Genomic DNA, 13,183 nt, shown 5'->3' with positions numbered 1-13,183 from the left:
GCAGACAGAAGCAGAAGTAATGTTGCACAGTCAGCTGTAAGTTTTGCACTTCGTAACTTTTGAGTGCTTTACTTTGGTCTGCTTACGCTTAAAATCAATTTTTGTGGGCAAAATGACTTTTCCTGAAACAACTGCATTGGTAAAAATCACAGTATTGATAGAGATACACTACTGTAACATTCCTCTTTTCACATAAAAATGATGATAACAGTATAAGTCATCTTTGTATCTCCTGCCTCGTGGAGAGAGTTAAAGTCTACTGTTTGTCTTTGTATCCTTTTCTGTATCAGTCCGAGACCTGAAGAACTCAATACGTTGAATTTACAAAGAAGAACCCCAAGTACAGTGTATTTGTACCTTCAGGAGGAGCAAGAGCTGACTACCAGAGAACCATTTAGTCCGCTACTGAAAAGGCGGAGTCAACATGACAGGAATCTGGAGTCAGATTAAGATCAGAAATTAGGCATCCATTTTCAACAGACAGAATTATTTTAATTGTTGTGCCAGGCTACTGAGAGAAATGGTGGATGCTGCATGTCTAGATATCCTCCCGTTGGGTCTGGATGTCTGTGTGAAAGGTGGACTCCGTTCCCATCCAAGTGATTGAGTTCAAAGCAAGTGAATAACTGGGGAAATGTAATGACTTGTGATTAGGGTCAGACTACATAATCTAGTGATTCTTTCTGCTTCAAAGAGTTCTATGAAACCTTATTGTCCTCTGGATGCCATTTATACAATACTTTTAAAGATGGAAATTTAACCATCCATTTTCTAGCCTGGGAGCAAGAAGATGTTTCTTGGCATCCCTTACTTGCACTTCAGGCTTTTAAAAGTACTCTTCTTGGACTCCACGTCTCACAGCGCACCTGAGGGATGCACAAATAGCCCATCTATGCATATATGGTTGTTGCTAAAGTGCATTTACTGTTCTGTATTTCTGTCCTTTCTCACAGCACTCAGCACTGGAAACAAATACAGGTCCTGGAGATCGTCATTTGTTGGATTAAAATAGATGAAGCCAAAGCTATCTGACCACAGTATACTCGAGCGTTACTCTCTCGCTGATATTCTGGTTCAAAGATTTTGTTTACATAATGTTTTTTAAAAAAAACTTAAATACTTTAATACTTAATTCTGAACTTTGCACGTTCAGTCAGAATAAAATGACTGTTCTGTACATGTCAGCTAGTAAAAAGCAAGCTTTTGCCTCTCTCTGACTGGTAACAATATCCGATCCTGCACTTTTGTTGCCCAAACATCGCCAAATTTTGCTCGGTTAGTGAGCTGGATATCCAGTTCAGGCTCTGCTTACCAGTGTGCTGCTCCCCAATGAAACCCAATTCTGTCTTTCGACTGTGGGCCCAAACATTCATCTTCTGGAAGTCCCTCATTTAGAAGCAAACTATTTGTGCCCCAGCAGTGACACTGCTCACAGCAGCGCTACAGAGTGCGCTAATGTAAAGCAGAACTGGATAGTGAAGATGCAAAGACACTGCTTGTTTTTAAGTGGAATATAAGAGGTAGGTCAGCGGGACCAGAGAAGGTGCCCTTGATCCACACCTTGAGCAACAGTAAATGAAAAGAAAAGCAAAATAAACCAGATATATGAGGCAGTTAAAGATAAGGACCCATGCTAACTTCATAAAATTACAACAGTTATGATGCTAGTTCATATAATAGCTCATTGTGGTAATTTTTTATGAATAGCCACAGCTAAATAGATATGTGACTTCAAATTTCCTTGCATTGCGTTATATAATGAAACATCCTTTCCACACGTTCATGGATTTATTTTTTCCTTCACTAATCCTCAGTGAATTTCCAATTCAAGACATCTTTAATGAAACTCTGAATATGGTGACTGGGTGTTATACATTTTGATTTTTTCCTTCAGTTCAATTTAGAGTCTTCATGATAGAATTTTTCAGTGCAGTGCTTGATTTTTTTTTTCAAGCTTGTTTGTTAAGCTTTTGCTGCATTGTAATGTGCAACAGTAATACAGGTTGTTAATTTGAAGAACTTTTTATGAATTGCACCTTCACAATATTTTTTTTTTCTGCCCTTTCCACAGGACATTACCCAAAACTAGTGTTCCACTTTGAACTCAAGAGAAACATCTTGTATTTCATACTGGAGACATATGTACCATCCATCCTGCTGGTTGTGCTCTCCTGGGTATCGTTTTGGATAAGCCAGTCATCAGTTCCAGCCAGAATCTGCATAGGTGAGAAGCCGATAAAACAAAACAAACGAAGAGCTGGATCATTAAGGTGCTTTCTTTATTACACGTACATGGCATCCATTTCCAAAAGTTGCGAACGCTTCTGAGTTTTATGGAATTACTTTTCTGGTTTGCCATCTGCCGTACATCGTGCAGATTCCCCGTAAAGCTTCTTAACTAAGAAAACGTCTTTGGGAGCTGCTGGAGAGTTGGAGCCCGGGGAGGCTGCTGAAAGCAAAGGAAAAAAACTCAGTCATTTTGGAAATAATTTCAACATATTCAAACACGTGGCATGCACAGACAGAATTGTGAGGCTTTTGTGAGGTCTGATGATACATACTAATTAACGGGTGAATAACAAGAGAATTATAAGAGATTAAATATAATTTCAAATAAAGGGTATTCTGAAAGGGAAAGAATTCACATCAGTTCTGATCAGAGTGCAGGTGGGGTGGGAAAACCACTCCTACACAATAGGGAAGAAAGAAAGCTTGCCCATCAAATGGGGCCAGTGGGCAACTGCACCAAGGAAAGTGATATCTGAATGTTTTAAAAGGGAGCATTTGCGTCGTATTGTATATATCGCATAGCAACGTGTTAATCATAAACACCCATTCTAAGACACCAAAATCTCTCTCATTTGAACTTCCAGTCTTAACAGACATTCTTCATGAGTGTTTTTAAGCATTTAACTTCAGAAACGCAAGTTCATTTGAAAGCCTTCTCTCCAAAACACGCCACACTAAATGCTGTGGCACACTAGGAGTTCACAGAGCCAGGAAGAATTGTCTCGCAGCAGGGCCCTTGCAGTAGCAGCTCTCATTGCTGTCTGTTTTATCGCAACATAGTATTTTTTACATTCCACAGGTGTTACCACAGTCCTTACTATGACAACACTGATGATGGGAGCCAGGACTTCACTTCCAAATGCTAATTGCTTTATAAAGGCAATTGACGTGTACCTCGGCATCTGCTTCAGTTTCATCTTTGGAGCTCTGTTAGAGTACGCTGTGGCTCATTTCTGCACTCTGCATCGACTCGGTTCAAAGGAACTTCCAAAGGTATTTTAATTCTTTGATTATTGTCCTGCAAAACAGGCTTCAATTATACCTGCTAGAGAATGAATTATCTTAGCACTAATGGTAAATGTATTTAAGGAAGTTTCTATTTTAGAATAAGGACAGTGAAAACAGAATAATCTTGAGGAAAAAGAAAAATTGTTTGTATACCTGGAACTTTTTGGAAGAGGTCAAACTGAAACACCTTTCCGTAATGATTCCCTCTGTTGGCATGGACTTTACGGCCATTTATCAAACAATATGCTAGGCGTGTCACAAAAATCATAGGCGCGTCTCTGCCCAGCAATGGCATACACTTACTTGCAGTTCAGAAATTTGACTGAACTTCGTGACTTGATCTTACTGCGATACAAGGGGGAAAAAAAAAAAAGATTTTATCACATTCTGTTTATGAAACTTGCATGTGCATGGTACTTGAGTCAGTTTACTAGCAGGCAGCTTCACGTATTAGGTGTATCAGATCCCTCTGTTCTTCCGCTTACACCTTCTCTTTCAACAGCTGCAGCTGAAGCTCAGACTGGGATCCACTTTCTGTTCTGTATCGTTATTATAGCAGCACTTTTTCCTGCTCCACCGAGCTTCTCAGAACTCTGAAATACTGTGAAATATACTTGAAATGAAAAGGGATCACTTCAACACAGGCATTTTTGAGTCTGCTGGTTGTCAGCTTGCTGAAATAATTAGGACAGGTTCATGAAGAAGTTTTGTCACATCTTCCATCTCCAGTGTTTAGCGCTGCTTTCATAAGCAGTGAGAAAGAAATCACAAGGAAGTTGGAAGCTGATTGTCTTGCAGCTTTTAATTACGGAACTGAATCTAATATGCATGATAGAAAAGAAAATTTTAAGCAGCTTATAAAATTTCTGGACGAGTAGAAAAGTAAAACATGGAAAGTGAGAATAACAGGGAAAAAAAAGCAGGAAGAAGTTTGGTTGAGAGCTGTAGGGATGAACTGCCAGAAGAAAAGATTATTAACTATTTAAGATAAACTAGAACAGAGCATCACAAATGCTTAAGCAAAGCTCCTTGGTAGGCTCAAGAAACAGGATATTGAGTTCAAGTGGAGAAGCTTAAAAACAATGAAGATCAGCCAAGATGTTTTGTGGGGTTTTTTTTTTGGTTTGGTGTTTTGGTTCTTTTTTTTTCTTTTTTTAACTGCTTAGATAGTAGAACAATTAATATGGGATTTTGGCTGTTTGCATGAGAGGGGTTCTGTACATGCACAGGGATGTGTTCAAAGCTGTCCTTTGATGATCTAGATGTGTGGAGAACAACTGAAAAATGGACACAAAGCTGAGCCACCCCATGGGTTTTAAAAGACAACATCTAAGGGGGAATGTCTGCAAATGGGCAAATGCTCGTTTCGAATGAGGATTTGAGTAGAAAGAAAGTAATTTTTCTTGGCAGGGTAGCATCAGTGACAATTCCCTCTGAGCATATCCATCTTGTGAAGTAAGTGGTTGTCATTTTGCTCATAAAGCAGGAAAAAAAAAAAAAGGCAGCTTATTGAAGGTTTCGGTAAGAAAATAAAGTGTTTCATTGCTTGGATGATTCAGCATCTTTGGATCTGTGAAGGGCACTTAGGACCACCCTTGCCTTCACCTCCCTGAGCCAGATTCCCTTTCAGCTGGGGCACGTGCACTAGTGCTTGCAGGTGGGGCAGACATGGGAACTCAAGGACTTGAAAGATGTGGGGTAAGGGGAGGAACAGCCCTAAAATGAGGAAGGAAGAAAGACTTAAGTCACAGTTTTGTGATGGTCGTCGTGACCGACAGGGGTGGTCTGTCACTTCAGGCACGTTCCTGCCTTTTGCTGTGCGTCAGGAGCGAGCAGCCCAGTCCAGCTCACTTCTTGCCTACACAAACATATACAGGAAGGGGGCAGTTGGTTGGTCCTAGATAACTCAAGACTCTGTAGAATAAAGGAAGTGCCTGTCATGTCCTTTTCCTCCTGTAGCCAAGGACAAGCACCGCTTACTGAGCGGGGTGCTGTGGAGAGCGCACCTGACTTGTATTTCTCATTTCTCACTGAAAAAAAAAACCAAACCATTGCAAGGACAGAAGTAGCAGCTAAAGTCTCATGTCACTGTCTGGCAGCTACTTAACATATTTCCGTGCGAGTATCGTCACTATAAATGTTTTCTCCTCATTATCGTATTCTCTTGTGGACACAGGTTAATTAGAAATCTCACTTCCCAGTTTGTTATTCCCATATGAGAGCTGATACAAAATTTGCACTCAGAATTATGTAAATAAATGTAGGAGGTGAATTGAAAATGTAACCCTCTGCCTTGTACAGGAATTAGTTGTACTGGCTTGCTTTTTGGTTTGCTCTTTAAAGCAGCCGGGCACGGACATATCATGTTCTTTTGAGGCCTTTGGGGTCTCCAGTTTAGAATATGAGGTAGTGAAAGAGCTCCTCATATCCACGCTCTCGAGGTGTCTCGCATCACGTGAACCAGGACCCACAGAGACAGCTTCAAAGCTAACGGCAAAAGCAGAGGAACCACCTGCTGCAAGGCGGGTCAGGCAAAACGCGCCATTCACGTCAACATTCACTGACTGCCCAAACGGAGTGGTTTCCTCTCCAAAATCCTCAGTTTCTTCTCTTTCATACAAAGGTGTGAATTGTGTCTCCTATAAAACAGAGAAATTCTCCTTGGCCTTCCTCTGTCTTTCATCTAAGCCGCTCCCTTTTGGTCAGAGTGGAGGAAAGTATGAAAACTGAAAATAAGGTTACAAGGGGAGTGTTCAGTCTCCGTGGCGTTTCTGGGCAAGCATCGTGCCGTCTTTCTGAACACCGCATAAACACCAGGTGTGCAACACTCTAGGTTGAAATATTTTTAATCTTGAGCATCTTTATTATTCAATGGGAGTGACAACTTTCCTCAATTCTGTTGGCTGTTAGATGTCAGCAAACACTTCAGTCAGTATAAACAGTGGCCACAGTGGCAGGTGCCATATCCGGTGCTTTTCGGGTGACGCTCAGTACCTTTCCTGGGTGCAGTTGATCTTGTATCCAAACAGAGCCCTTAGTGCCAGCTGCCATTTTCTCATTGACAGCTGGAATCCGGAGAAAATAGAGTGTGACGTTTAAAACTAAAGCCACAGTTGAACACTTGCAGCGCAATTTTTTTAATATAATGTAAACCAGCTTAATCATTCATCACATTCAGTTCTCCATAGCGCGTTGGAAAAGTCCCTTGACAGTCCCAGTTTATAAGACTGTAGTTCTTTATAAACTAGGAGTTGTGGTTCTCCTCTATTCCAGTTTTCTCCTTTTCAAGCAGTGTGACAGGGCTCTCCTGCTGTAAACTCCTCTCTGTTCCATGAGAGAATCAAGTACACATGCACCACGTACGGTATTTTCTGCTTAAGTAATAACTGCCTCTTGGGAAGCAGAAAGGAGTTAAGAACAGCCTAATAAAGCATCAGCCTCCTGCGAATTGTTCACATACGGTTGCGTGAAAAGAAAAACGGCACGTACGCGGGTGTCCTTTCGTGCTCTGCAGTAAAACTAATTCTGTACAACTTTTAGCTGGCCCTACCTGAGGGACAAATAGACTCTTACACTGAATAATACCCCAAATCCTGCCAGTTTTGAAGGATAGATGTTGTTTTTCTCTTTTATTTTTTTTTCCCCCCTAAAAAATGAGCAGTGGAAAAAAAGTCGGGGCTCTTCTGACAGGTTTCTTTATTTTATTAACTTTTGAAGCGCCGGGTGCATTCATTAAGCTGCCGCTCCGGTGCCTTGTTCCAAGTGCCAGGCGCTGCTGACAAAGGCTCCTCTGCCGTCCCCGGTGCTCGCCTCAGCTGGCTGAACTTTTTGAAGCAGAAGAGCCAAGGTATTTCTAACAGAGTTAGGCCCCCAAGTAAAACTCCAGGTTTGAGGTTTAGTACTACCTGGGGGGATTGCCTAAGGTTCAGGCTGGAATTTTTACGGATTGATCCTCTTAATGCTTTATGGGGAGATTTTTATCCTGGCCTTTGGTTTCCAAATTCTCACGTAGCTGCGGGAGGCTCGGTGGAGGATGAGCGAGGTTTTGTAGTCAGTGTATTTTTAGGATGACACGGTGTGTTGAGCTACGTTTATCTCTCTCAAATAAAATATACTGGAATTTTTTTGGCAAATTGAAAATGAAAAGCAGTAATAATCCCTTTTTCTAGCTCCATCTGTTCTGCTTCACTGATTCACAGCAGTCTGAGGACATTGTCCAGACTCCACTTTAATTTTCAAGGACATTACTAATTTTAGAGGAAGAAAGGCTCAAGAACCGTGCCGTCCACAAGTACCCTGGGCAGAAGAGCAATTCTGCACCGGTATGGAGATCATTCAGGTGGCTTAATGAGTTTTCTTTGACTTTAATAGCTGGGAGATTTCTAAATGAGCTTTTTGTGAGGCTGTACATCTTAACTTTTCTAAAGTTTGTCCTTGTCTAATCTATTTCTTCTCATGATGCAAACGGAAAAAGAAAATTCCTCAGAGGAAAGAGATTCTGCATTCTACATTTCACAAATAAATTTTTAGCCTTCTCTTGCTTGTATGCCACTCATTGAGTTGGCAGGTAATAAAATCATCAGGAGAAGATTAACGTTTATGTACACCTGCCTGAATTAAAATGACCCCTCCTCCAACTGTACAAATTTAGGTTTAGTTTAGATACAAAGCTGGAGCCAATCTTTGTAGCTTGGATCTGCTGGTATCTCTGCAATACCCCAAACCAAACTAAACACCCCAGAACTTTCAAGAAAGTTTGCGTTTAGAGCTGAAGCTGCCGCTGATGTCTAATCCTGAGTCCTCTGAGTCAGTAATAGAAAACCCACTGACTTCAAAGGGTGAAGATTTCATACATGAACTTCATGGCTCCGAGCCATTTCTAATCAAAGGAAGAAAACCCACCAGAAGGCTTATACACCATTCTCCAAAGAGCTGTCTTGATGCGGTGAAGCACATAAAAATGTGTTTAACCTTAGCATAACTTTGAACTTAAAGTATGGGTTTCAGGACTTGAAAGAAAGCAGTATGAGCTATTTAGTATTGAATTACTTGTGGGGCTTGTCCCTCTTTATGATCCTCTTTTTTTTTGTATGCTTTTTTTCTTGCTTATTTGGGTTTCGGTTATTTTTTTTTTTTTTGGAAGTAATTTGATTTTCATCACAAAGCACTGGGAATAGAGTAGCCAACTGCACAAGGAAAGTGTCTTGTACTCCAGGGTGTTTGATTTGGGGTGCAACCAGCTTTACTAGCTGGTTTGGCAGCTCCCCCACCTTCTCCATCTCCAGACTGGGGCTTTGCTTTACCCATTTTCTAGACACTGACCTTTGCCAGGATTTTCCCTGAGCAGAAGACAGCTTATTGTTGTGCATTTCATGGATTTGCTGCTGTCTTCAGTGGGCCATATTTGAACAAATCCAGAGCTTAGTGGGCCATATTTGAACAAATCCAGCTTTGCTCAACAGTCCTGCGAAAGCTTTTGCAGTAAGATGGTGTTTAAGTCAGTGTTTTTCCCGTAAATTGAGGCTTTGAAAGCTGAAAGGAGCTGACTGGTGTGTATAGGTGCTCGCCCTTGAAATCAAGGAGTGAGCTCCAGGAGGAGTTTGTAAGAAAAATCGTATTATTTGCTGCAGCTCTAAAGTAAATAGGTGATGAAAAATGCACTGAAGTACCTGCTATTTTGTTTCCTGTCAGGATGAGGATGAAGAGGCTGAAGAAGAGAGGAATGGAGTCCTGGCAGCAGTGGCTAACAGTTGCAGTGCCCCTGACAATATGATCGAGACCGACTCAAACAAGAGCAGCAAAACCAGCATCAATGGAAAAAAGGAGAAAAGTAAACGCAGTGGGTGTAGTTCACCAATGTCGGCAATGAAAAGACTTTTCTGTATCTTTGATTGCTTCCATGTTAAAAATCCTTACCACATAGACAACTATGCCAGATTTTCTTTCCCGTTATCATTCATCATAATTAATGTACTTTATTGGGTATATTATCTGTATTTCTAAATGTTTTAATGTGTAAAATCGGTTTAAAGTTTAGAAAGTGGCTGTGGGAGGGGAAGCTGCAGAAGAATGAAGAAGTTGCATTTGGATAAAGGGATGTGAAAGGACATGCCATCTTTTCAAACATTTCTACAAAGTTTCTTGTTAACTCACTTTTCCACTGTTAAATGACTGTCATCCCAAACTGACTTTCCTATTAGCATGCATGTCCCATATTAAACCATTTATCAAAGGCCAGTAAGTTTAAAATATTTTAATGGTCAACTTTTTGTAAAAGAAGAGTTATATTAAACTTGTTTCTGAACTGCATTGAATACATTTAAAAATAAAAACAATGAAGTGTTGTTTTCCTGCAGTGCTTTCAGTATTCAGTTCCTTCTAGCTTTGTCAATAATGCATAAATTTTCCAGATTATGTAAGAAAATGTATAATTGCAGATCACAGTGTTTTAGTTTCATAGCAAGAAACAGCTTTGAAGGCATGGGATACCAACACAAACCAAACAATATATTTATCTTTGTAAAGTCACAAATACGTATTGAGACTCTTCCCTACTTCTTTAGACAGAAGTCCCATAGGCATCAATGGCTTTTCTAGATAAGTGCAGGTCAGAATATAGAAATGGACTGGAGGCACAAGGTTTAGATCCAGAGAGATATTTTTCCCAAGTGAGGACAGACTTAGGTGTTCGCCAGTTCTTAATGGAATATGGCCATTATTCCTGACGTTTATACTCCATATACTGCTCAGTCACAACTGCCTGGGTAGCTATTATGCAGAGGAAGAACTATATATGCTTAGTTTTCTGTTTAGGAAATTCCTTGAGTCACTTGCCATTAAAAATTTCATGTAAAGATGAAAAAGTTTGCTTCTTGAATTGAAAAGAAAACACTGGCTATGCAATAACTTTTGATGAAAAAAGGGAAAGTTTTACACGGATGAAACTAATGACCCACGTGAGAGAATGGTTACACTTGACGAAAAGCCAGAACAGTCTTTCTGAGTGGGTGCTGCATTGACAGATACTAGAAAAGTTATTGATGTGGAAACCTGTTCCTTATACTGCAGTCTGGAAGTTTAGTTAGTTGCATGTATGTGTATAAAAGTGTATATCTGCTTTTTATAGACTGTGTACATTGACATTTATGGTGATCTGACACACTGCACACATAGAAATGTATTAAAAAGCCCCCCTAATATTGAGGCTCCGATACACCTTTGTATCCGTGTGCTGCCTGCGAAGGACACCGTTACATGAGAAGAAGGAAAGTGCAAAATACCAGCGTGGGTTAGGTTTGCCCCTGCTCACATCGAAATCCATAAAAATCATTGCATACTGGTAAACAAGTATTAGGTCAGTAAATCCCCTCAGTATTTTTATTTTCTAAACGGGTTGTGTACTGAAAGCTTGTTTCTCTACTGTTATCGCTAACACCTTTTGCAAGGCTTATTGAGGCAATGCGATGTCAAGAACAGTCTAGTGGCTTTTGGTACCTTGTGGCTCTTCTGACATTCATATAAAATCAAACGCATTCAAGAAATCAAACCAAGACTGCCTGTATGAAGGACAAGCAAAAAAAAAAAAAAAATTTTATTTAACATCCTGTTGTTGCAGATTTGACCTTAAACCCTTCATTCAGGAACAGATTCTATGAGATTTTTTTAATGGAAATGAGGCGTGGAACTGGACTCTGAGATCTCTTTCCAGTTCTTACTCCCATAAAATTCACAGAAGGCATGTGGTAAAGCTTTGTACTTAGTTTCTTAATTTTGAAATTTACGTTAATCTTGAATCTTTTCAAATGAGTTATCCACATGTTGCAAGTTACCTGTTTTCGTAACACTAAATTTGGGAGTTATATTTACTACAAGCATAAAGTAAGCATTTAGAGTTTTGTAGCTTTCCATTAACTTGGAGATAATTCACCTTAAATATTCTTTTAGAAAGCTGTTGAAGGTCTGGACAACCTTATTTACATTGCATTAACTGATAACAGGGTCTGTTTTCCTACTGATGTGCTTGCTAATTGTCGGCAGAGTTCGACACTGAAGTCCCCCATGTTTTCATGAAGGAATAGACTGCACAGCCAGATTATTTATTATTCTGCTTTGTATAATTCTGCATTAATTACTAATTTGAAAAACAAAACTTGGGTTGACATGAATTTGGGTAAGTAAAAGGTGTTCCCTCCAGGGTACAGGGGAAGAGTATGAAGAATGACAAACAGCGTTTAAATTATCCCACTCAAACATACAAACCTGCCCCCAGAAACGATCAAATTCCTTGGAGTTAGCTGGAAGGGCTCTTTGAAGTAAGTGGCATTCCTGAACAGTGCATCGAAGGCTAAAACTCAGAGGCAAATTAGAGATGGAGAAATCTCTTTTAGAGCTAAGAACAGGGGCTAAGGTTGAGGCTGAGGCAGTCAAGGCTGGCCTTGGCGATGAAAATGGCTTTTTCATACCTGGTGAAAAGGAAAGGGGAAAGACTTCGGACTTACTGCAGTCATTTTCTGGTTGATAGTTGTCTTGCTTACTTTGATTTGAATGTTTTCTAATCAGGGGACCTTCTCAGACTCATAATTCAGAAACGTCCTGGTGTATTTTGAGGCCGCTGGAGGCAGATGTACAACCGGGGACACGAGGCCGGCGAAGGGGGTGGCGGCACGAACTGATGATGCACCTCCATGTAATTTACTTTGCCGTTAGCAGGAGGTGCGCTACTTCAGACGTGTCTGAAGGCAGCAGCCAGCCCAAGGCGTACATTTCCTTCCTCTGGAGAATACCTGCAAGCCCGGTCTTTTGGTTTAGCGGCCATCTCACAGGTACCTAAGCATTATGCAGACTAGAAAAACGTCTCTGACTTCAATAAGCTCTTTGGTATTATTTTCTTTCTTAATGGAAAAGTAAATCTATTATGAAAATAAAATCCTGTGCTGAGCTATTTCCTAAAATATAACGAATGAAAATTTTGGAGATTGTAGACGTTTGAAGGCGTTAATCTTTGCTACCTTTCCACTTCGGCAGTTATCTGGTGTGTCTCTCTGATTTGGCTGTGTCGTATGTAAGTATCTCATGCAGCCTGCTTACTGGGATGCTAGTTGGGATGTTTTGAGTATTTGAAGTATTGCACCTAAATCAAACGGGAAATACTAAGAAAGATAACACTTTAGAACAGGCATTCATTAGCGCTCTCATAAACTAAGAAGGCATTTTCAATGAACATCAGAAAATTCATTTTAAAATGTAAACAAGTAAATACCCCATCTGAATACTCCAGTCAACACATATGGCAAGCATAAGATAAGGGCATCCATCTGTTGAGCTGAGTAATCATTTTCAGCATAGTAGCCTTTATTAACAGTGCAGCGGTAACCTAAATAGGTCTCTTTCCTTCCTCGCATGTCTCTTCATTGTTTGTGCTAATTATTTTAAGAGAACCATCACGTCTTTTGGCATGGGAAAATGTATTTAAAAAATGATGCCCCACGTTTTCACCCTGTAATTCAAAAAGAAATTACAAAAAAAGATGAGAGATTAAAGACAATGCATGTAACAGTAAAGCTGCTGACAGCAGAAGAAAAAACGGTAAGATGTAAACCTCCCGCTTTGTGCTGGCAGCTCTTGGCAGTGGCGTGGTGCCGCAGAGCGCTTAAAAGACCTCTACGAGCGCAATCTGAAGAGGCTACTGGAGAACTGGAGCTGCTGGTACAATTCACTCCATGCAGCAGTAGGTGGAGCTAATTAACTACTCTTCATGACCGAATGAGCAAATGTAAATGGCAAATGCTAGTTAAGGAGGGACTCTAGGGAAAAGCTATTACAAGCTGACATTTGTAGTATGGTAACTAGGTCATGTTTGTAGTGACAGATTAATTAAGATCAGACA

At 40.3% G+C, this 13,183-nt stretch overlaps 1 protein-coding gene across 1 annotated transcript in view; it reads left to right on the top strand.

Annotated features, from left to right (window-relative positions):
* The window catches only part of LOC128911322 (gamma-aminobutyric acid receptor subunit pi-like), a 37,757-nt gene extending 28,413 nt beyond the window's left edge, over positions 1-9,344 (top strand). The window contains exons 8-10 of the mRNA XM_054206008.1: positions 2,072-2,224; positions 3,089-3,282; positions 8,989-9,344. Of these exons, the coding sequence (XP_054061983.1) occupies positions 2,072-2,224; positions 3,089-3,282; positions 8,989-9,300 (659 nt within the window). The 3' untranslated portion in view covers positions 9,301-9,344. The remainder of the gene's footprint in view (positions 1-2,071; positions 2,225-3,088; positions 3,283-8,988) is intronic.
* Positions 9,345-13,183: the final 3,839 nt, after the last annotated feature.

This window comes from Rissa tridactyla, chromosome 6 (genome assembly GCF_028500815.1).
Source record: "Rissa tridactyla isolate bRisTri1 chromosome 6, bRisTri1.patW.cur.20221130, whole genome shotgun sequence".
NCBI classification, from domain to species: domain Eukaryota; kingdom Metazoa; phylum Chordata; class Aves; order Charadriiformes; family Laridae; genus Rissa; species Rissa tridactyla.
This window is presented reverse-complemented; position numbering and strand designations above follow the sequence as displayed.